The sequence below is a fragment of the Oncorhynchus clarkii genome, chromosome 9 (assembly GCF_045791955.1).
Source record: "Oncorhynchus clarkii lewisi isolate Uvic-CL-2024 chromosome 9, UVic_Ocla_1.0, whole genome shotgun sequence".
NCBI lineage: Eukaryota > Metazoa > Chordata > Actinopteri > Salmoniformes > Salmonidae > Oncorhynchus > Oncorhynchus clarkii.
In genome coordinates, this window is record NC_092155.1 from 46,030,381 (window position 1) to 46,053,427 (window position 23,047).

Below are 23,047 nucleotides of genomic sequence, written 5' to 3' on the forward strand. Positions count from 1 at the left end.
TAAGAGAGATATAGCTTATAGAGAATGAATTATGGGGAAATTACATGTAATAACATTGACCTCAGAGCCATCCAAAACAATTGCAACAAAGGTAGCAAACCCTAATCTCATTTAATACATTCCCGGGCTTACAGCGAACACTTCAAATCTGAGAGAAATGTTGGTGGAGAGAATTATTAAATTGCTAATTTGGCTGATAGGGCTTGTTTCCCCCACCACTAATGATAATTAACATGCAAATGAGTCTGGGGATCGTAAAGGAGGCACAGTGGTTCTCTGTTCATTACTGACTTAATTACTGTTTGAACAGTGGAATATCATGGTTATAAATGGGAGCGTTTCAGGTAATGGGCAGGACAATAATTAGGGTTATGACACCTAGAGAAATGCTCCGTTGTTGGTGCCCCAGCGAACTGATGCCACAACCATTGAGCACATGACTTACTTGGCTTGATATACTGTAAAGGTGAAGTGGACAGTGGTTAATACACTCTGTTTGAACTGATCATTAGACCAACTAAGAGATTCTGCAAAGTGACAACTGGACTGGATGTTTGATGAGACAAAAGTTAATGTTAATTTATTAGGTGCTCAAGTGAATGGCCAGTCAGTCCTAGAATTTATACTGAACAAAAATATAAATGCAACATGCAATGATTTTACTGAGTTACAGTTCATAAGGAAATCAGTCAATTGTAATACATTAATTAGGCCTGAATCTATGGATTTCACATGGCTGAGCAGGGGAGCCAGGCCCAGCCAATCAAAATTAGTTTTCTCCACAAAAGGGCATCATTACAGACAGAAATACTACTCAGTTTCATCAGCTGTCTGGGTGGCTGCTCTCGGACGATCCCGCAGGTGAAGCAGCCGGATGTGGAGGTCATGGGCTGACATGGTTACATGTGGTCTACGGTTGCGAGGCAGGTTGGATGTACTGCCAAATTCTCTAAAACAATGTTAGAGGTGGTTTATGGTAGAGAATTGAACATTCAATTCACTGGTAACAGCTATGGGGGACATTATTGTAGTGAGCATGCCAATTGCACGCTCCCTCAAAACTTGAGACATCTGTGGCATTGTGTTGTGTGACATAACTACACATTTTAGTGGCCTTTTACCTTCCCCAGCACAAGGTGCACCTGTGTAATGATCATGCTGTTTAACAAGCTTTTTGATATGCCACACCTGTCAGGAGGATGGATTATCGTAGCAAAGTAGAAATGCTCACTAACAGGGATGAAAACAAATTTGTGCACAAAATGAGAGAAAATCTTTGTGCATAAGGAAACATTTCTGGGATCTTTTATTTCAGCTCATGAAAATTAGGGACCAACACTTTACATGTTGCATTTATATTTTTGTTCAGTATACATATGAAGTACTCGCACCATAGAATATTCTCTCTGGTATAGTAAGATTATACATTTGGTTAAACTTTTCTCTCTATATTACATTCAACAGCAATTTAAATAAGTTATCTTTAATGACTTTAAATCCTATAGTTCTTTAATTAAGCACTATATTTCCATACCCAGCTCCTGACAGGTGCAAGGGGACTCATTACTGTGATTTACAGCCAATACAAATGTATCTTAAAGCAAAAGGAGCTAATTGGACTGTAAATGTCATTATCCTGTGTATTCAATTATGCTCCCCTGAGCTGAAACTAATGTTAATCAATACAAGTCACCGATTCCACCATAACGCAGATCCCTGCAACTCGAAGGGTTAAGCCAAATACAATGAACACCTTCTCCATACACATTTCCTTCTTCTTCATCAACACTTCTTTAATGCACTTAACTATCTTTTTTACATGAATGGTTAACATGACAAAATTACAACAGTCACTGCATGCAAGTTTACACATTACAATCTTTCAAACATCTATCCAACATTGTATTTGCTTTGTAACTAGGGAGGGGGGGGGGAATAAACTAAAAGCCAAATTGTCAAGTACAAAAAATTTAACAGAAGCAGCAAAGTATAAAGTGCACATTTTCATTCAGAACTTTCCAGACCACTTTCCAACTGCCTTGGCACAACCACGACCCAACGCGCGCACAGCCAGACATATACCTGAAGGACAACTGCCATTAGTGACACTATTTCAGACATTAAGGTTGAGAGACATTTACAAGTCATAAATAGGCCTTTCAATGATAGTGCTAATGCCTGAATATCATATTTAAAAGAGAGAAGGAAAAAAAAAAGATTATGCCAACATAGCAAGTACATGTACCTTTCGCCATCTAAAATATCACCTGCTAAGAAGCAAGGCTTTGGGGTGCAGAGGTTTGATCATGATAAATAAATGGTGATGTTTCCACTATAACGATCTTTTAGAGTCACTATGATGAAAAAGCACAGGCTCAATGACCACACACTGAAAGTTCTTTTTTAAAAAGATCCTTACTTGTAGTTTATTTGCATTTGTCATTTTAAATAGAAGCCTGTTTGTAAATGATTATAAAGCCCAAAAGGGTTGTTTAGTGTCTTAGCGCTAAACAAGCAGTCTTAACAGCTACAACTTCTCAACAATGATGGCTGAATTGCTACAGGCAACAGCGCGGAAAAGAGCGTGATCCACTCTGTCCAACACTGATTTACACGGAGCAGCAGACAACTCAAAGAAAGCAAGCAGGACATAGTACAGTGCACGACCCCAAGGCATGCAAGTGCATTCAGAACGGACTAACGCCTCCATCACCTAGTATGCTAGTCTACGCTCTTTCATATAGCCAGTGTCATTTCATAGTCTGAATATAGAGTTACCACCACACCGTGGTGCAGTAAGCTTATAGGAATAAATCACTTTGCATTTCTGCTGCACTTTTGGATGTTCCCTGGTATTTACAACAAAAAGGTTTAGTTTTTGTGTGTGTGACCACCTTCAGATTGCCATCATTTCAGGGTGGCACTTAAATCATCTTCTGTGTTCAAAGGCATGTAACGTCAAATCAAGTACACAAACGATATGAAACCTCTTTTGCAACGCATGACAACATATCATATGGCTGTATTTGGTATCAAATAAATTCCTCTTCCATAAAATGTACTGATAAAAGATGTTATCTTTAAATTAGTGAGTGCAAAAAAAAATATTCTAAAATGTCCTAAAGGAGAGAGTGAATGATTTGAAGGGGTCGTCCATGTCTAGCAGGGTTGGGTGTCAATTTATTTTCAAGCCATTCCACTTTTTGTTGTTGTATTTTGTTACGATACAGCATTTTCAAATTCATCCATTGAATTTCAGTTCACTTCCTGATTTGACCACATTGAAAACCAAATTGACCCCGACCCCATTGTCTAGGTAGCGAGGACTCCCTCGGGTTAACACAGAACAGTCATGGTCTTTTCGCGGTCAACGTTCTCTCCACGGTTCATCTCACGGCCGGTCAGTGGTCACTTCTACCGGCCCTGCTGCAAGTACTGCTGGGTGAACATGTTCAACTCACTGTCCAGCCAGCCAGCCTTATTCCTGCCAGGAGACAAGGCAACACCATACTCAGGTACAGAGATAGGTACACACCATCAAGACAGTAGTAGTGCCTTGTCTTCAATGAAAATAGATGGTACTTTAATATCACACTGCACAAAAATAAATCGCAACATGCAACAATTTCAAAGATTGATTTTACTTAAATTAACTGTAACGCAGTCAATTGAAATTAATTCATTAAGCCCTAATCTATGGACTTTACATGACTGGGCAGGGGCACAGCCATGTGTGGGAGCCAGGCCCAGCCAATCAGAATGAGCTTTTCATAGGTGAGAATTGTCTGTTAATTGAATGACTAGAATATTCCGCCCTGAAACATATAATTGTATGGAATTGATTAGAATGTATAAATAAAATCATAATCAATAAATGTGTAGTCCTAGTCAGAATTAGGGTAAAACAATATGTCTTTATGGTATTTTAAACACAGACTGCCGGAGCTTGGTGCTGACCTGACTAGAGATTTGGGAGAGAACGGGGAGTACGTCAAGGACAAGGTCACTATCTCTGTCGGCTGGGTAGTGAGACAGACATGTGTGTGCATGTGTGTGTGGGTATGTGCGTCTGTTTGTATGTGTGTGTGTGTGTGTGTGTGTGTGAGAGCATGGCTGTGTGAATGTGTGGGCGTGAGAAGTCAGTATGAAATGAATTGTATTCTTGATTTTAGAACGTTCCGTGAATAAACCTTTTTGACTATTTAGCTGGGCCTCCGTCTGCTTCATTCGACCAGGATCTTACACATTCTGGTTTGCAGACAGAGTGATATAATTAAATTGGGTGATGTACCTGGAGAACATAATTCTTTTATCAGTTTTTCCCCCACAAAAGGTCTTTATTACAGACAGAAATACTCCTCAGCACCCCTCTCAATCACACAGGTGAAAAAGCTGGATGTAGAGGTCCTTGGCTGGTGTAGTTGCACGTGGTCTGCGGTTGTGAAGCCGGTTCGACCTATTGCCATATTCTCTAAAACATTGGAGGCTTATGGTAGATAATTTCTCTGTGGTAACAGCTCTGGTGGGCATTCATGCAGTCAGCATGCCAATTGCACACTCCCTCAAAACTTGAGACATCTGTGGCATATTGTTACGTGACAAAAATGCACATTTTAGAGTGGCCTTTTATTCTCCCCAGCACAAGGTGCACCTGTGTAATGATCATGCTGTTTAATCAGCTTCTTGATATGCCTGTCAGGTGGATGGATTATCTTGACAAAAGGATAAATTGCTCACTAACAGGGAAGTAAACAAATTTGAGCACAATTTTAGAGAAATAAGCTTTTTGTGCGTACAGAACATTTCTTATTTCAGGTCATCAAACATGGGACCAACACTTTACATGTTGCGTTTCTATTTTTGTTCAGTGCAGTTAAGCCCAATTATTTTTTCCCCTTTACTATGAGCCCGTTGTAGTTATTGAGAATGCAAAGGAGCCTTGATCACTGAGCAATGTTGACTGAGCAGTGTCCGAAATAGTATCCTATCCCCTATGCAGTGCTCTACTTCTGACCAGAGTCTTTTGGGCACTTGGTTTTATAGGGAATAGGGTGCCATTTCAGACGCAACCAGTGTCTTACCGGAGCAGTTTGGCCTTGCTCTGCAGCGCATCCAGCAGCTCTATCTTCGTGTTCATGTCGGTGATCTCATCCTCCAAGTTCTGCCGCGTCACATCCACCTGCTGACACAGCTGAGCAAAGGTGCCGGCCAGCTCCCTGCACAGACAGACACACACCAGCAGCTCAGGGCCACGCAGTCTCAACTCTCCTTAGTGAACTCGCTGAACAAAATTCCTGTAGAGCCATGTGAACTTCAGCATGTCCTCAAACGTTTAGGCATTTTGAGGAATAGCGCTCTGAGATTCAGGGGCCATATGTGTACCAAGCATCTCTGAGTAGAGGTGCTCATCTAGGATCGGTTAGCCCCTATCCGTGTCATTTTAGGCCTCGTGATATAAAAAAACGAAAACTGATCGTAAATCAGGAGTCCTTGGGTCCTACTTACGACTGTTAAGTCAGCTTTGTTTTCAGAATGACCTACAACTGCAAAGAGCAATAGGCTCACTCTGTAGCTTATAGGCAAACCAGATCCCACTGCCAGTCCCCTCTCACCACCAGAGGGCCTCTATGAGGCATGTTCAGAGAACAACTCCCACACGGCAGGAGACAATCTATTTATATAAAGCAGGCTTACATAACGTTGTGTGACAGATTGACTGGCCAGTGGTTCTACGAAGAGGCTTTAGCAAATTCTATACTAGCTGTCAAACATGCAGAACTGAACTACAGAGAGTGGCAGTGTGGAGCCCTGCCAAACATCTTTGTTGAGGGGATTATATTGGCCTTGTAAGACTCGGTTGTGGTGGAGGAGGAGATAGAGAAATAGATGGAGAGAGCAAATGGATAGAGGGAGAAAGAGAGATATAGGAAGGGATGTTTTTTTTTATTTATCTCACCTCATATATAGACTTATTTTTCTACTGTTGACTGTATGTTTGTTTTACTCCATGTGTAACTCTGTTGTTGTCTGCTATGCTTTTAAAAAAAAAAAATGTTACCCCTTTTTCTCCCCAATTTCGTGGTATCCAATTGTTGTAGTAGCTACTATCTTGTCTCATCGCTACAACTCCCGTACGGGCTCGGGAGAGACGAAGGTTGAAAGTCATGCGTCCTCCGATACACAACCCAACCAAGCCGCACTGCTTCTTAACACAGCACGCATCCAACCCGGAAGCCAGCCGCACCAATGCGCCGGAGGAAACACCGTGCACCTGGCCACCTTGGTTAGCGCACACTGAGACAAGGACACCCCTACCGACCAAGCCCTCCCTAACCCGGGCGACGCTAGGCCAATTGTGCGTCGCCCCACAGACCTCCCGGTCGCGGCCGGTTACGACAGAGCCTGGGCGCGAACCCAGGAACTCTGATGGCACAGCTGGCGCTGCAGTACAGCGCCCTTAACCACTGCGCCACCCGGGAGGCCTGCTATGCTTTATCTTGGCCAGGACGCAATTGTAAACGAGAACTTGTTCTCAACTTGCCTACCGGGTTCAATAAAGGTGAAATAAATGTTTAAAAAAAAGATTAAAAAAAGAGGGGATGTAGTGAGAGAAGGAGTGAGGGAGTCAGACGAAACAAACCGCTGTAGATGGGGTGTCCATTACTCACTGCTGAACCTGGTGGCTGCAGTTGGAGCCGGTGTAGCTGACGATGAGCTGCAGCTTCTCGCTGGCGTAGTCCACAAACTGGCGCTTGAAGGCCCTCTCCTTGGCCTTGGTGGTCCAAGTGAGGCGCTCGTACACGTACAGCAGGCCGTACAACCCTACCGAAAGGGCAATCAGACGCCAGCCCACTGCCTTCCAGATCTGACACACACATTTTAAATACTTAACATTTTCAAATGAACCGTTGTTGAGTGCAAAGGAAGAACATACATTTCATGCCTGGGTTAAACAGGGGAAAACACTGAAAGTGTCAACTCCTTTCCTACTTGTTTTTGGAGACGATACTTTTGGTTTAGGGCATTGTCAACAACCATTTGCACATTCTTTAAAGCCTTCATGGAGTGTGTCTCCTCTATCCTTACCACGCCACCGACGACTATGATGCCCATGGATGTACGGGAGGTGAGGGAGGCCAGGCCGGTCACCATGGAGACCATCAGCTCCTCCTGGGTCATGGAGTTCTGGGGGAACGGGGGCATGCTGGTGCTGACCGGGGTGAGGGCCATGGGCCGAGGAACCTACAGGACAGACACCAATGAAGTAAATAAACCCTGCGTAGCTGATGCTACATCTTGACCAATAAGAGCCTTCAAAAGCCACCGTTACGCCATCATCATACTCCTCCTTTCAGAGATTTGATAAACGGAAGTGAATCGGGGGGGAAAAAAACAATATCCCCACATTAAAATAACCAACTTGTCAGCAATGCCACAATGTGCGGAATATGGATGCAGCCAGCACCAATTCAAGCGATGCGGGAAGACATTTCATATGCAAATATCGAATGTAGTACTTTATGGTCCATTTTAAGAGAGACTGCGCCTGACAGCTTGTGGTACGGTGTAACCATAACAACGCACGTAAGCCAATGTATGTATGCTAGCTAGCTTAAAAAGCGATACTAAGCATGGATGACGTGGCGATACGTGTGTGGAATTAAACTGCTATTCTTATGGATTTTCTAATTGTCCTTTCACAGCGGTTGAACAAATATTGTGCATTGACAATGAATGTAGTTCACGTCAGCAGCCAGCCTGGTGCTGCTCTGTGACATGCTGTATGGAAAGAGGTCACCAGTGAACTCCGTGTTTACAGTCTATAGGTGGGTTAGCTGACGTCACAAAACCACGTGCGCGCTTCAAATGGGGCAGAAGTCAGAGTGCTGTTGTGATTCTGGAGGGCCAGATCGCTTGCAACAATGACAAACTGCCATGTGGAGAATCGGAAGTGGCTCGTTTCAGCTCATTTCACTTCGTTCTTGACACCATGTCTTGTTTTGAGGCGTTTTGACTGGATTTTATGTCAACGTCATTTGGGCAAAAATTCACTCGCTAACCAACAACTGTAACAAATGTATTTGAGAGACAAGTGCTCACTGTGCAAATTTATTTGTTTTCAATAAACATAGATGAAATATAGCTTACATGTCAACAATCTCAGCCAACACAGTCCGTTCTGACCCATAGTTGCGCACACGTCGGTTTTGTAGCTAAACAACCAACCCATCCATGAGTGAACCAGTTCCCTACGTTTATTGTACTGATAGTAATTCATGGCTCTTTTTACTGCCTTCATGGGGGATTAACTTGACATCAGCGTGATCTCAAAGCACTGAGGAAGCACAGGAATAACAACCCAGAATGGAGTATGCTTGTCTGCTCCCAAAGAGGATTCGCCCCTTGTTCCACTGAGAAAGGTATTATTTTATCTTCTCTCTTTACAGGGACAAGATGCTTTTCAAACAACAACAAAGCGGTCACCCAGCCAATGACTTGGTAAATAGCTGAGGGATGGTGCTGGAGAAATGGAACCACTCAAAATGAATAGACAAGAGCTATGGATGACCATCCATGAGATCAAAATGATAGTTTTAACCATGTTTTGAGCCTATACAGTGTTTGCTTACAATTACATCATAAAACAAGCTTATATTTATTTTGGGGGTTCTGATGGGGTAAGAAAAATTAAATAAACTAGAGGCATTGTAAATTCTATTCTTTAAGAATAAATACATTTAAAAAGTCGAAAAATTGAGGAAGCGATCACAATGACGCCTTTAGGGTCAGGATTGGGGGCTGGCGTAAACCTGATCCTAGATGTGTGGTGAAGAGCTACCTCTACCTAACCCTTTTCTTGGGGAAATAACACGCACACACACCTGGTCGTTGTAGCCCATGAGGGCACGTCGTGTGTTCTTGGGTCCCAGAAAGCGGTTGACCAGCATGGTCCAGCCCAGGGAGAAGTGGAAGCCAATGTCCTCCTGGAAGTCACTGCACAACTTGTCGCAGGCCAGGTCGTAGCTGAGGGTGAAGATCTGCTGCCTCGGCACCAGCTTGTCCACCTGCTCCTGGACCGGCCCAGGCAGCAGGGGTTTCAGACCATCTGAGAAGAGGGATGCTAGTTGAGGACATCTCCACGTGGTTTCACAATTGAACAACAATTTAATTTACTGGGAATATTTCAGCCAGTGTGGCTGGTGGACCAAACGGTTCCTTTAAGAATGGGATGCGGTTTGGAATTGTTTGAGTGCCGCTGCTGCGGGACTGACCGATCATCTCTGTCTGGGTGGACTGCAGGGCGGCGGTGATGGCTGTGGAACACCTCTCAGACATGTTCCTGCCCAGGCCCTCCTCAATGTGCCTATGGAGCTCCTGGAAAGAACACGCACACAGTACAACATCACCACCGCAATCTCAATGGTTCAGTCCAAAATGGACACCCTATTACCTATGTAATGCACTGCTTTTGGCCTGACCCTTACACTACAGCCACTTCCAAAATGTGCACCCTATTCTGTACATAGTGCAACACATTTGGTCAGAGAGAAAACAAACTGCACAGTATGACATTCTGAACACACACTAAAATATAAAACAATCCAAGTTCATGGAAGTTTGCCAATCTGAACACACCCTTAAAATGTCAAAGGGTGTGTTTAGGTAATTCCCTGCAAAGGGTTGTTCTCTTAGAGAAGATAGACACCAGGACAAAACAGGCCCTAGGGAGAATTCCACTAACACTCTGAAAAGGATTGAGGCCTACGGCAACAGTGGCCCATCCTCCTCCTAGAGACCTACTGGGTATACAGGCTTTTGTTCCAGCCCTGCTCAAACACACCTGATTCAGCTAATCAAAGTCCCGATGACAGCCGATTAGTAGAATCAAGCATAAACACCCGGTAGCAAAAGGAGCAGGAGGAGGTGTGTGTGTGTGTGCACTCGTGCGAGCGCTCGTTTGTGTTGGAGGCCAGGGAATCACTCACGTTCTTGTACACCTTGAGCACCACCTGAGACGGATGGAAGTCCATGTGGAAGTCATCCACCAGCACAAAGAGTCGCCTGATCTCCTCTGCCATGGCGTTGGACACCTACACACAGGTAAACACACACACACACACACACACACACACACAGGGAAGAACAACGTTCACTAGACCATTCTTAGAATTCAATCGTAGCGCGGGAGCCCATTTTAAACCTACCTGTCGCTCTACTTCCTCTGTGATCTTCTTGATCTTGCTCTTGCAGTCCAGCGTCAGCAGGTCCAGCTGTTTGTCGATGAACTCCATGCGGTCCTGGCGCTCCTCCCTGGTTTCTAGGCAGTGAATCCTGAACACACAAGGTTCACAAAACATGGAGCACAACCGGTTGCCTCGCACGGCAGCCGTTCCCCATCACTTCTATCATATCGGTTCAAATGAAGGAAAGGAGACAAGGAAGACATTAACAATTGAGGCAGCCTGGGTACTTGGCTTGACCCGAGAACTCACCTTTGCTCCTGAGCCGCCACGTGCACAGAGTCCATGATGAGCCGTAGGGTCTCCGAGATCTGCTTGGCCCTCACAGTGTGCTGCTCAAACTTGGTCTTCACCGCAGACTGAGAGATACACTCCTACAAGAACAGGGAAAAACAGAGCGTTTCACAAGAGGGCCTAGTGAATGGGCAGAAATATCCTGACACATTCAATGGCTTTCAACTGTAGAGCTCACTCTCTCCTAACTAGAGCATGCAGACATGATGTGAAACAAGTGATAAAAGAATGGTGTTGGATTGGAAGTGAACTGCACCGGCATTTGAGCAGAGTTCAGTACATCTCTAATGGGAACCGAGACTAAGTATTGTAAACTGAAAACCCCATTCACTCAGAGAGGTTCTTTCATTAGAAAGCCTTACCTCGAAGCGCCTCTCAAAGTTCTGGAACTCAAACATCCTGGCCTGGAATCCCTCGGCCAGAGCACCACCTGAACAAGTAAGGAGTGTGTTCATTTTTTTGGGGGGGGGGGGGGGGAATTCAAATTTTCTTGGATATTAGATGATTGTTTTTCTGTGAATGTCTACCTGTGTGGCTTACAGTGCATTAGGGAAGTATTCAGACCCTTGGACCTTTTCCACATTTTATTATGTTACAGCCTTATTCTAAAATGGATTAAAATCTTAATCTACACAGAACACCCCACAATGACAAAGCGAAAACAGGTTTAAACATTTTTGAAAATGTATTAAAAAAACAACACAGAAACGGCTTATTCACATAAGTATTCAGACCCTTTCAATTTCCATTGATCATCCTTGAGATGTTTCTACATCTTTATTGAAATCCACCTGTGGTAAATTCAATTGATTGGACATGATTTGGAAAGGCACACACCTGTCTATATAAGGTCCCACAGTTGACAGTGTCAGAGAAAAAAAAACATGAGGTCGAAGGAATAATCCGTAGAGATTGTGTCGAGGCACAGATCTGGGGAAGGGTACCAAAACATTTCTGCAACATTGAAGGTCCGTAAGAACAGTGGCCTCCATCATTCTTAAATGGAAGAAGCTTGGAACCACTAGAGCTGGCCGGACAGTCAAACTGAGCAATCGGCGGAGAAGAGCCTTGGTCAGAGAGGTGACCAAGAACCCGATGGTCACTGACAGAGCTCCAGAGTTCCTCTGTGGAGATGGGAGAACCTTCCAGAAGGACAACCATCTCTGCAGCACTCTGCCAATCAGCCCCTTATGGTAGAGTGGCCAGACAGAAGCCACTCCTCAGTAAAAGGCACATGACAGCCCGTTTGAAGTTTGCAAAAAGGCACCTGAAGTACTCTCAGAACTTGAGAAACAACATTGAACTATTTTGCCAGAATGCCAAGAGTCACATCTGGAGGAAACCTGGCACCATGCCTACGGTGAAACATGGTGGTGGCAGCATCATGTTGTGGGGATGTTTTCAGTGGAAGGGACTGGGAGAATAGTCGGGATCGAGGCAAAGATGAACGGAGCAAAGTAGAGGTCCTTGATGAAAACCTGCTCCAGGACCCCAGACCGGGGAAAAGGTTCACCTTCCAGCAGGACAACAACACTAAGCACAGCCAAGACACCGCAGGAGTGACTTCGGGACAAGTCTCTGAATGGTCGAGTGGCCCAGCCAGAGCCCGGACTTGAACCCGATCGATCATCTCTGGAGAGACCTGAAAATAGCTGTGCAGCGACACTCCCCATCCAACCTGACAGAGCTTGAGAGGATCTGCAGAGAAGAATGGGAGAAACTCCCCAAATACAGGTATGCCAAGCTTGTCGTGTCGTACCCAAGTGTGTGTGTATGTACCTGCTTCTGGCATCCCCTGGGCCTTCTGAACGCGGGCCTGTAGGACCTCCTTTGCAGACACAAAGAAGATGCGGTCGCTGGCCTGGGCCCGGTCCACCACGCCCAGCTCGTCCACCAGGAAACTGCTGCAGCGGTCCATGTGCTGCCTCCTCACCTGGGGGGGGCACAGAGTGACCGGGTTCAATAGAGCTATTTTGTGTTTACCATCAAACGTCACGTTCGAGTGATGTGTGCCCATCCCGACGTCAGAACGCTCTGTAGCTGGATAGCTGACGTCAGGACCTTGACAAATTTGCACTGCGTGAGTGAGGATCATGAGGACATGTAAGGCTGATGGCTATGTTCAACAATAGTATTCATCTTGCTTTATCTGGGATATTGTACCTTGCCTCACTGGTATGTAGCAGGTTTCTAGGTTATCAAACCTCTAACATATGTCGACAGTCTGATTACATGTTAACTCACACGAGCGCCATTTGAAGTTGCAAGTGGCCGTATCAACTTCCATGTAAACAAACCGCTTTCTGATGCGCACGCAACTTTTCAAACACACACAGCAGGAAAAATGTTATATACATACATGCATACGTGTAAACACAAGCCTACAGGCACATGCTCTTCCTTCAACAAGTTGTATTGGCAGACCTGAAATGATCACAACATATGGGATGTTCACTAAAGGGCCGGGACGTTACCAGTATCGCCATACTTGTTAGTGTCGTGCCAAGGAAACAAAAACGCCAAGCGGTATTAACTTCTTTAGGAAAACGGACCTAATGTTGAAAACAAACATCATTATGTTGTCATCCAGAGTCACAATTTATTATTTTCAAGTCTATAGCACACAACAATTTACGTACAGCAGGTTTTTAAAAAGGACCAGAGAGTCAGTTATGTTTTTATTTCTCCCCATGGAAAAAGTATTGCGATACTGGCATCGTTACAGCCCTCATGTTCAACCTGACATTTATTTCAAGGGCATAAAGCCAGACTGAGGGCAGTCAGTCTCAGTTCAGTCTCCTGGCTAATCTCCAGGTGTGGTGTCCGTGTTGTGTTGTTTTATATCAAACATCTGAAGTGTTTCCCTTGTTGGACGACTCAGATAACCGTTTAAAAATTGATAATTTACCCAAGTTACCTAAAATGTCCATAACCCTTGAGAAAGGCACTTTAACCTAAATTTAACCTAATAGTCTCTCTGGATAAGAGCATCTGCTAAAATGACTCAAATGTAAATGTATTAGTTATTAACAAGACTGTGGTGGATTACAACCTCTCCTGGCCCATAGAAGACGTTCAAGATAACATCCAACTTCTTTGGGTGAAGTAGACGGCACAGAGAGAGGTGGGTTGAGTATCACAAGCCCGAAAGGCAGGCAGTCCCACAAGGTCTCGCTCAACCACCGGCATGATACGGCCATGTGAGGTGCAACCCTATACTTGAAATCAACACTTTGGCAGACCCTAGTGCCAAGCCTACCTCACCATTAACTTAATTGCTGAATCTAATACTGTACTCTTGCAGGGAGTAGTTACCCCATGTACTCGGCTCAACCACGACCCAGAATCTGGCACAAACCCATCTAGCCTCTCCTTGTATAATGTTACCCAGAACACCTTTCACCTCTTCCATTTACTAGTGCAATTATTAGCCAAAAAATATATAGCTAATTCTCTGGTGTAACCGTGATCTAAGGGTCAAAGCTAACGCTAATTCAGCTCAGAATTCTCATTGTAACCCTGACGGCTAATTCTAACTCACCTGAGAGTTCACAGTTCACAATGTACACAATTTTAAAACCGTCCAAACTCCATTCGCAACCGGATTCATTTGGTAAGAGAGATTCAGTCAATAATAGGAATAGATTGTTCACCATCTATTTTAAATACTATTTGAGAAGGTCCGGTCTGGGTATGTGACAAATGTAAAAATGTTCATGTTTCAAACTTCTCTCGTTCAAACGATAAAAATAAAAAAATGACGTGAATTCACAATTCAGATATGGTCCTGTGTATGACCGCTAATCACGCAAATCAATCTACCGCAGTTCTGGCAACCTACCATAGGGTTGTCACTAGTTACCACAGCCACAAAGTTATAAACCCTGTCTATTTCTACAATTGATGGTCTTAAAAATTTGATTTTAAACCCAACCACACTGATAACTTTATGCCTAACCTGGATGGTGTGTTTACGGACATATTCAATCAATCCTTATCCCAGTCTTCTGTCCCCACATGCTTCAAGAGGGCCACCATTGTTCCTGTTCCCAAGAAAGCTAAGGTAACTGAGCTAAATGACTATAGCATGTGGGGACAGAAGACTGGGATAAGGATTGATTGAATATGTCCGTAAACACACCATCCGTCAACATGAAGTGCTTTGACAGACTAGTCAAGGACTAGTCAAGGACCATATCACCTTCACCCTACCTGACACCCTAGACCCACTCAAATTTGCTTACCGCCCCAACAGGTCCACAGACTCATCATCAAACTCGAGACCCTGGGTCTCGACCTCGCCCTGTGCAACTGGGTCCTGGACTGGGTCCTGGACTGCCTGACAGGCCGCCCCCAGGTGGTGAGGGTAGGTAACAACATCTCCATCCCGCTGATCCTCAACACTGGGGCCCCACAAGGGTGCGTTCTCAGTCCTCTCCTGTACTACCTGTTCACCCACGACTGCGTGGCCATGCACGCCTCCAACTCGATCATCAAGTTTGCAGACGACACTACAGTGGTAGGCTTGATTACCAACAATGACTTCAGGAAACAGCAGAGGGAGCACCCCCCTATCCACAGAGAGGGTAGAATGTTTTAAGTTCCTCGGCGTACACATCACGGACAAACTGAAATGGTCCACCCACACAGACAGCGTGGTGAAGAAGGCACAGCAGCGTCTCTTCAACATCAGGAGGCTGAAGAAATTCGGCTTGTCACCAAAAACACTCACAAACTTTTACAGATGCACAATCGAGAGCATCCTGTCGGGCTCTATCACCGCCTGGTACGGCAACTGCTCCGCCCATAACCGTAAGGCTCTCCAGAGGGTAGTGAGGTCTGCACAACGCATCACCGGGGGCAAACTATCTGCCCCCCAGGACACCTACACCACACCACCCGATGTCTCAGGAAGGCCAAAAAGATCATCAAGGACAACAACCACCCGAGCCACTGCCTGTTCACCCCGCTATCATCCAGAAGGCGAGGTCAGTACAGGTGCATCAAAGCAGGGACCGAGAGACTAAAAAACAGCTTCTATCTCAAAGCCATCAGACTTAAACAGCCAACAGCTGCCAACATACTGACTCAACTCCAGCCACTTTAATAATGGAAAAATGTATGTAATAAATATATCACTAGCCACTTTAAACAATGACACTAAATATAATGTTTACTTACCCTACATTACTCATCGCATATGTATATACTGTACTCTATACCATCCACTGCATTTTTTATGTCCGTATTCTTATTCACTTGTGTGTGTGTGTGTGTATATATATATATATAAGGTAGTTGTTGTGAAATTGTTAGGCTAGATTACTCGTTGGATATTACTGCATTGTCGGAACTAGAAGCACAAGCATCTCTCCACTCGCATTAACATCTGCTAACCATGTGTATGTGACAACTATTTTTATTTGATTAAAACCGAAAAGCAACAAAAATTCATGAATCTTTACAATATAGCCAATTGACTGTGGTTGTGCCATCTAGTCCAAACCTTTACCAGTGTTCCCCACCCATTCAGCAACAATTCTCTGCTGTGTGCCTCTCCATGTTCTCACTTCTAATCATTGTGATGGATCGTTGCAGTGATATATGTAACAGCGTGTTCATAGATGTCCAACAATCTGTTAAAGCCACGTATGGTGCGCTTTGTACAATTTCTCCATCCGGACCGTCACAATTTTTCGACATGGCATCTTGTATGTTTCTAGACATTCCATTAGGGCAACATTGAAGCTGCCAACGCTAAAACTAACCTGAGCGTGGCAATGACTGCCAACGCTAAAACTAACCTCAGCGTGGCAATGACTGCCAACGCTAAAACTAACCTCAGCGTGGCAATGACTGCCAACGCTAAAACTAACCTCAGCGTGGCAATGACTGCCAACGCTAAAACTAACCTCAGCGTGGCAATGACTGTCAACGCTAAAACTAACCTCAGCGTGGCAATGACTGCCAACGCTAACTCACCTCCTCCATGTACTCCGGCTCCGAGGCAGAGGCATCCCAGCGGTTGTTTAAGATGAAGATGTTTGGACTGGAGAGACGCTCGTTGACCTTGTGGAAGAATGACTTCTCCTGCAAAGAGTAGCATTTGTCTATTCAAAATCCAATATACCCTCAAACATCCTGACTGGCATTTGGTCAACATGCAAGTTCGGGCCGAGTGGATTTATTTCTAGAGTAGAAACATGTTTCTTACCGTCTGCATCAAAGTGGACTCAGAGTTTGCCACCAGGACAAAGACGTCGGCATCCAGGCAGAACTTGTCGATCCAGCTGTCCAGCTCTGTCGTGACGTCAATACCGGGGCTGTAGGAGCAGAAATATGGGATGACTTCAGGTCACAAGGCCACAGTAGAAACTATACTGAACAAAAATAAAACGCAACATGAAACAATTTCAATGATTTTACTGAGTTACAGGTCATATCAGTCAAATGAAGTAAATGACTTAGGCCCTAATCTATGGATTTCAGATATGCATCTCTTAGTCGGACACCTTAAAACAAAATCAAAAAGTAGACGCGTGGATCAGAAAACCAGTACCAAGTATCTGGTGTGAACACCATTTGCCTCATGCAGCACGACATCTCCTTCGCATAGAGTTGATCAAGCTGTTGATTGTGGCCTGTGGAATGTTGTCCCACTCCTCGTCACTGGCTGTGCGAAGTTGCTGGATATTGGCGTGAACTGGAACACGTTGTCGTACACGTCGATCCATAGCATCCCAAACAGGCTCAAATGGGTGACATGTCTGGTGAGTATGCAGGCCATGGAGGAACTGGGACATTTTCAGCTTTCAGGAATTGTGTTCAGATCCTTTCAACATGCATTATCATGCTGAAACATGGGGTGATGGCTGTGGATGAATGGCACAATGGGCCTCAGGATCTCGTCACGGTATCTCTGTGCATTCAAATTGCCATCAACAAAATGCAATTCTGTTTGTGGTCCGTAGCTTGTTTGCCCATACCATAACCCCACTGCCACCAGGGGGCACTGTTCACAATGTTGACATCAGCAAACTGCTCGCACACACAACGCCATACACGTGGTCTGCGGTTGTGAGGCCGGTTGGACGTACTGCCAAATACTCTAAAACGATTTTGGAGGCGGCTTACGGTAGAGAAATTAACATTCAATTCTGGTAACAGCTCTGGTGGACATTCCTGCAGTCAGCATGCCAATTGCACACTCCCTCAAAACTGGAGACATCTTTGGCATTGTGTTGTGTGACACAACTGCACATTTTAGAGTGGCCTTTTATTGTCCCCCAGCACAAGGTGCACCTGTGTAATGATCATGCTGTTTAATAAGCTTCTTGATATGCCACACCCGTCAGGTGGATGGATTATCTTTGCAAAGTAGAAATGCTCACTAACAGGGATGTAAATAAATTTGTGTACAAAACTTGAGATAAATACACTTTCTGCGTATGAAACAATTCTGGAATCTTTTATTTCAGCTCGTGGGACCAACACTACACATGTTGCGTTTCAGTGTATATGAGGATAATGTAGTTTGTAGAGGAGGAGTGGCATACAAAATTGAAGGGCGAAGTGAAGAGTGGTACCCATTCCAACATCAACCTCCGAGCACTTCCAGAGGACCCCTGGTTATGCTAAAATAACTGAATGCCAGAAGGGAATGGTCTACCTGATCCTTTTAGATGTGTGGTGTGTGTTGCCCTCACCTGTCCACCAGCACCAGGTCGTCCCTAAGCAGGGCACACTTGACTTTAGGCCACATGACACACACCAGGCTTCCTGCATCCAGGTCCTCATCCTGATGTAGAGCATGGGCTAGCTGGTTCACCGTCTGAGAAACAGTGAGCGAGACAGAAATAGAAAGTGATTGTGCAAGAGAGAGACAAAACATGCAATAACATGTGTTCACATTTGAACTTTGACTACATTTGATTGTATGAGTTATTGTAATAAAAAGGACAGATTACTAGGAAGGAAATATATTCATAATCTATTGGCATGTGTCCCTATTTAAACCCATAGCAACAATACCACGATGACATAACATATTTCCATAGAGATAAGGATTCGAGGGAAAAGGTTGCATCAAAAAGGTTACTAATCTGTGCCAACAAATAAAGTAGACAGGCAGAGATTTTTCCTATGAGCAGAGCAGAGCGGAGGTCTGTGTTGATCATTAGCCAGCGGAAATGACCAGCTTTCCGGGGTTTAGTCCCCATGGGGAGAGAGGAGAGGCCTGGGGAAGCTGTTAGCAGCCAACATGCTTCACACGGACCTACAGTACAGTCAAAAGTTTGGATACACCTTCTCATTCAAGATTTTTATTTTTACATTGAAGAATAACAGTTAAGACATTAAAACTATGAAATAACTAAAAAAAAGTGTTATACTTTGATTTGTTTATTTTATATTTGAGATTCTTCAAAGTAGCTACCCTTTGCCTTGACAGCTTTGCACTTGCTTGGCATTCTCTCAACCAGCTTCATTGCAGGTAGTCCCATGCAATGCGTTTAAATTAACAGGTGTGCCTTGTTCAAAGTTACATTTGTGGAATTTCTTTCCTTCTTAATGCATTTCAGCCAATCAGTTGTGTTGTGACAAGGTAGGGGTGGTATACAGAAGATAGCCCTATTTGGTAAAAGACCAAGTCCATATGGCAAAGAACAGCTGAAATAAGCAAAGAGAAACGACAGTCCATTATTAGTTTAAGACAAGGTCTGTCAATTCGGAAATGTAAGAACTTTGAAAGTTTCTTTAAGTGCAGTCGCAAAAACCATCAAGTGCTATGATGAAATTGGCTCTCATGAGGACCGCCACAGGAAAGGAAGACCCAGAGTTACCTTTGCTGCAGAGGATAAGTTCATTAGTTACCAGCCTCAGAAATTACAGCCCAAATAAATGCTTCAGAGTTCAAGTAACAGACACAACAGATCTCAACATGAACTGTTCAGAAACTGCGTGAAATCAGGACTTCATGGTGGAATTGCTGCAAAGAAACCACTACTAAAGGACACCAATAAGAAGAGACTTGCTTGAACAAAGAAATACGAGCAATGGACATTAGACCAGGGGAAATCTGTCCTTTGGTCTGATGATCTTTGCATGTGTGGTTCCCACTGTGAAGCATGGAGGAGGTGGTGTTATGGTTTGGGGGGTGCTTTGCTGGTGACACTGATTTATTTAGAATTCAAGGCACACTTAACCAGCATGGCTATCACAGCGGTACACCATCCCATCTGGTGAGGACTTACACAGCTGGAATGTGAACACATGATAAGAGCGGCTGAGAGCATTCAGGGTTGCTGGTGTTTTGTTGATTCTGTTGCTATGTTTGGACACGCGGGTCAGTAACAGGTTTGATAAGGATGCATATCATAGGCACACGGCCATTTCTGGGTCATAAACTACAGTCAACAGGGAAGGGGATATTTCTGGGCTCCTTTAGGTGATTATGTGATACATTGCACCAACATTTCAGGATGCTGGTATTTTAAAGAATAAAATAAACATTGATAAGAAGTAGCTTAAATTCATAAAAAATAAAAAAAATAAAAAAAATATATATATATATATTCCATTAAGAGATGTCTACTTTCCAAGTGACAAAGGTGTGGTACTCGTTAAACTGTGGTGCAACTGGCTAAGAGAGGTTTGCTTGCGTACAATGTAAAATAAAATAAAAATAGGTGCTGGATAACCAGTGAGAGTCATGGTTTTGAGGGAGGACTGTTGGTTTACCGGGCCACCCACCGTTTACTAAATAAGACAACTGCTCAACAGAAAGCCACTGTGACAGATCTGACTTCATCTGCTGTAGGACAAGCAGAAATGTATTCATACAGTACAGACAATTACAAGCCACCTGTTTTACTGCTGTTATACTTAGATGGGCATTGCATTGCATCACAGTAATTACAATGCCTAAACTAAGATGGGCTTGGGAGATTTGAACACATCAAAAGGTTGAGAGCATGTTCTTGTCTCAACAAACTACATTCAATTTAAATCTTAGACTTACTCTAAAAAGATGTGTGTTGTGCTGAGCAAACTCCGAGGAAGTCGCAGGGCCGAAACATTTGTTATCTTCAATACATTTTTGGGAGGACACGTGTGCGACTTTATTTTTCATAAAGTATGTCACCCCCCCCCCCCCCCCCCCCCCATTAGTCAGCACCTCGCAAACGTATTGTGTGTGTGTGCACTTAGCTAGCGTGCTAAGAGTTCAGAGAAGTCTTCCAGGGTGCAGTATCCAACTTCAAAGAGCTTTAAGTAACGTCTCGTTTGTTTTTTTAACCAACAATCAATTTTATTCCAAAAAGGAAACACTTGTTCCTGTTGCCATTTTAAAAAGTTTCTCTATAACCTCGTGTGGAGGTACTGACTTTGATGCTCTTCTTCTCCTCTGACCCCTCTGTGAGCAGGAAGGACTCGTTGCCGTCTGTCCCCTCCACCTGCAGGAAACAGTTGGTGGTATGTCCTATCCCAGAGGGGAGCACCTTATCACACAGCATGGCGTTGATCACTGAGCTCTTCCCGTTACTTGTCCTATAAAGCAGAACACACTGATGAGTGAGGAACATTTAACACAGGTCTAAAGTATTTTCCAGAAATGTGCAGTAGTCCAACCCATTTTTAGAGAGACAAAATTGTGTGATTCATTGAAAAATTAATAGCGGGGAAAACGTGCAGCTTCCGAACTCCAATGACGGCATCGCCAGTGGTCATTACACGGTGGAGGGAATGTACCTTCCGAAGAAGACACACTTCATGTGTCTGCGTGCCAGCACCTCTCCGATCCCTGCCACCTTTGACAGGTAACCGTGCACCTCCTGAACCTGCTCCTCTGTCGTGACCGGGTCCAGCTCCTCATTCCTATAGGTGTCTGTGAGCAGTAGAAAAAAATTAATCACACAACCATTGCAAACCCCTAGGAACTAGACGAGAGGTCGACCGTTTAATCGGAATGGCCGATTAATTAGGGCCGATTTGAAGTTATAACAATCGGTAATCTGCATTTTTGGACATCGATTGTGGCCGATTACATTGCACTCCATGAGGAGACTGCGTGGCAGGCTGACTACCTGTTACGCGAGTGCAGCAAGGAGCCAAGGTAAGTTGCTAGCTAGCATTAAACTTATCTTAACATAATCACAAGTTAACTACACATGGTTGATGATATTACTAGTTTATGTAACTGGTCCTAGGTTGCATATAATGCGGTGCCTGTTAATTTCTCATCGAATCACAGCCTACTTCGCCAAAGTGTTCATTCAGTATTGTTGTAATTATTATTAATATATACATCTCAAAAAAATAAAGGGAACACTAAAATAACACATCATAGATCTGAATGAATGAAATATTCTTATTAAATACTTTTCTTTACATAGTTGAATGTGCTGACAACAAAATCACACAAAAATTATCAATGGAAATCAAATTGATCAACCCATGGAGGTCTGGATTTGGAGTCACACTCAAAATTAAAGTGGAAAACCACACTACAGGCTGATCCAACTTTGATGTAATGTCCTTAAAACAAGTCAAAATGAGGCTCAGTAGTGTGTGTGGCCTCCACGTGCCTGTATGACCTCCCTACAACGCCTGGGCATGCTCCTGATGAGGTGGCGGATGGTCTCCTGAGGGATCTCCTCCCACACCTGGACTAAAGCATCCGCCAACTCCTGGACAGTCTGTGGTGCAACGTGGCGTTGGTGGATGGAGAGAGACATGATGTCCCAGATGTGCTCAATTGGATTCAGGTCTGGGGAACGGGCGGGCTAGTCCATAGCATCAATGCCTTCCTCTTGCAGGAACTGCTGACACACTCCAGCCACATGAGGTCTAGCATTGTCTTGCATTAGGAGGAACCCAGGGCCAACCGCACCAGCATATGGTCTCACAAGGGGTCTGAGGATCTCATCTCGGTACCTAATGGCAGTCAGGCTACCTCTGGCGAGCACATGGAGGGCTGTGCGGCCCCACAAAGAAATGCCACCCCACACCATGACTGACCCACCGCCAAACCGGTCATGCTGGAGGATGTTGCAGGCAGCAGAACGTTCTCCACGGCGTCTCCAGACTGTCACATATGCTCAGTGTAAACCTGCTTTCATCTGTGAAGAGCACAGGGCGCCAGTGGCGAATTTGCCAATCTTGGTGTTCTCTGGCAAATGCCAAACGTCCTGCACTGTGTTGGGCTGTAAGCACAACCCCCACCTGTGGAAGTCGGGCCCTCATACCACCCTCATGGAGTCTGTTTCTGACCGTTTGAGCAGACACATGCACATTTGTGGCCTGCTGGAGGTCATTTTGCAGGGCTCTGGCAGTGCTCCTCCTTGCACAAAGGTGGAGGTAGCGGTCCTGCTGCTGGGTTGTTGCCCTCCTACGGCCTCCTCCACGTCTCCTGATGTACTGGCCTGTCTCCTGGTAGCACCTCCATGCTCTGGACACCACGCTGACAGACACAGCAAACCTTGCCACATCTCGCATTGATGTGCCATCCTGGATGA

The 23,047-nt window shown here is 44.5% G+C and overlaps 1 protein-coding gene across 2 annotated transcripts in view; it reads right to left on the reverse strand.

Moving 5' to 3' along the window:
• Window positions 1–1,273: 1,273 nt before the first annotated feature.
• The window catches only part of LOC139416412 (mitofusin 2), a 28,534-nt gene continuing 6,760 nt past the window's right edge, over window positions 1,274–23,047 (reverse strand). The window contains exons 3-18 of one of the 2 annotated variants that reach the window (XM_071165001.1): window positions 21,282–21,417; window positions 20,918–21,080; window positions 18,242–18,366; window positions 16,750–16,858; window positions 16,518–16,625; window positions 12,315–12,468; window positions 10,898–10,965; window positions 10,494–10,615; window positions 10,206–10,332; window positions 9,987–10,091; window positions 9,273–9,375; window positions 8,883–9,106; window positions 7,087–7,242; window positions 6,669–6,865; window positions 5,082–5,216; window positions 1,274–3,484 (exon numbers count right to left, since the gene is read on the reverse strand). In XM_071165001.1, the coding sequence (XP_071021102.1) occupies window positions 3,415–3,484; window positions 5,082–5,216; window positions 6,669–6,865; window positions 7,087–7,242; window positions 8,883–9,106; window positions 9,273–9,375; window positions 9,987–10,091; window positions 10,206–10,332; window positions 10,494–10,615; window positions 10,898–10,965; window positions 12,315–12,468; window positions 16,518–16,625; window positions 16,750–16,858; window positions 18,242–18,366; window positions 20,918–21,080; window positions 21,282–21,417 (2,102 nt within the window). In that variant the 3' untranslated portion in view covers window positions 1,274–3,414. The remainder of the gene's footprint in view (window positions 3,485–5,081; window positions 5,217–6,668; window positions 6,866–7,086; window positions 7,243–8,882; window positions 9,107–9,272; window positions 9,376–9,986; window positions 10,092–10,205; window positions 10,333–10,493; window positions 10,616–10,897; window positions 10,966–12,314; window positions 12,469–16,517; window positions 16,626–16,749; window positions 16,859–18,241; window positions 18,367–20,917; window positions 21,081–21,281; window positions 21,418–23,047) is intronic. The other variant, XM_071165002.1, reaches the window with a different exon arrangement.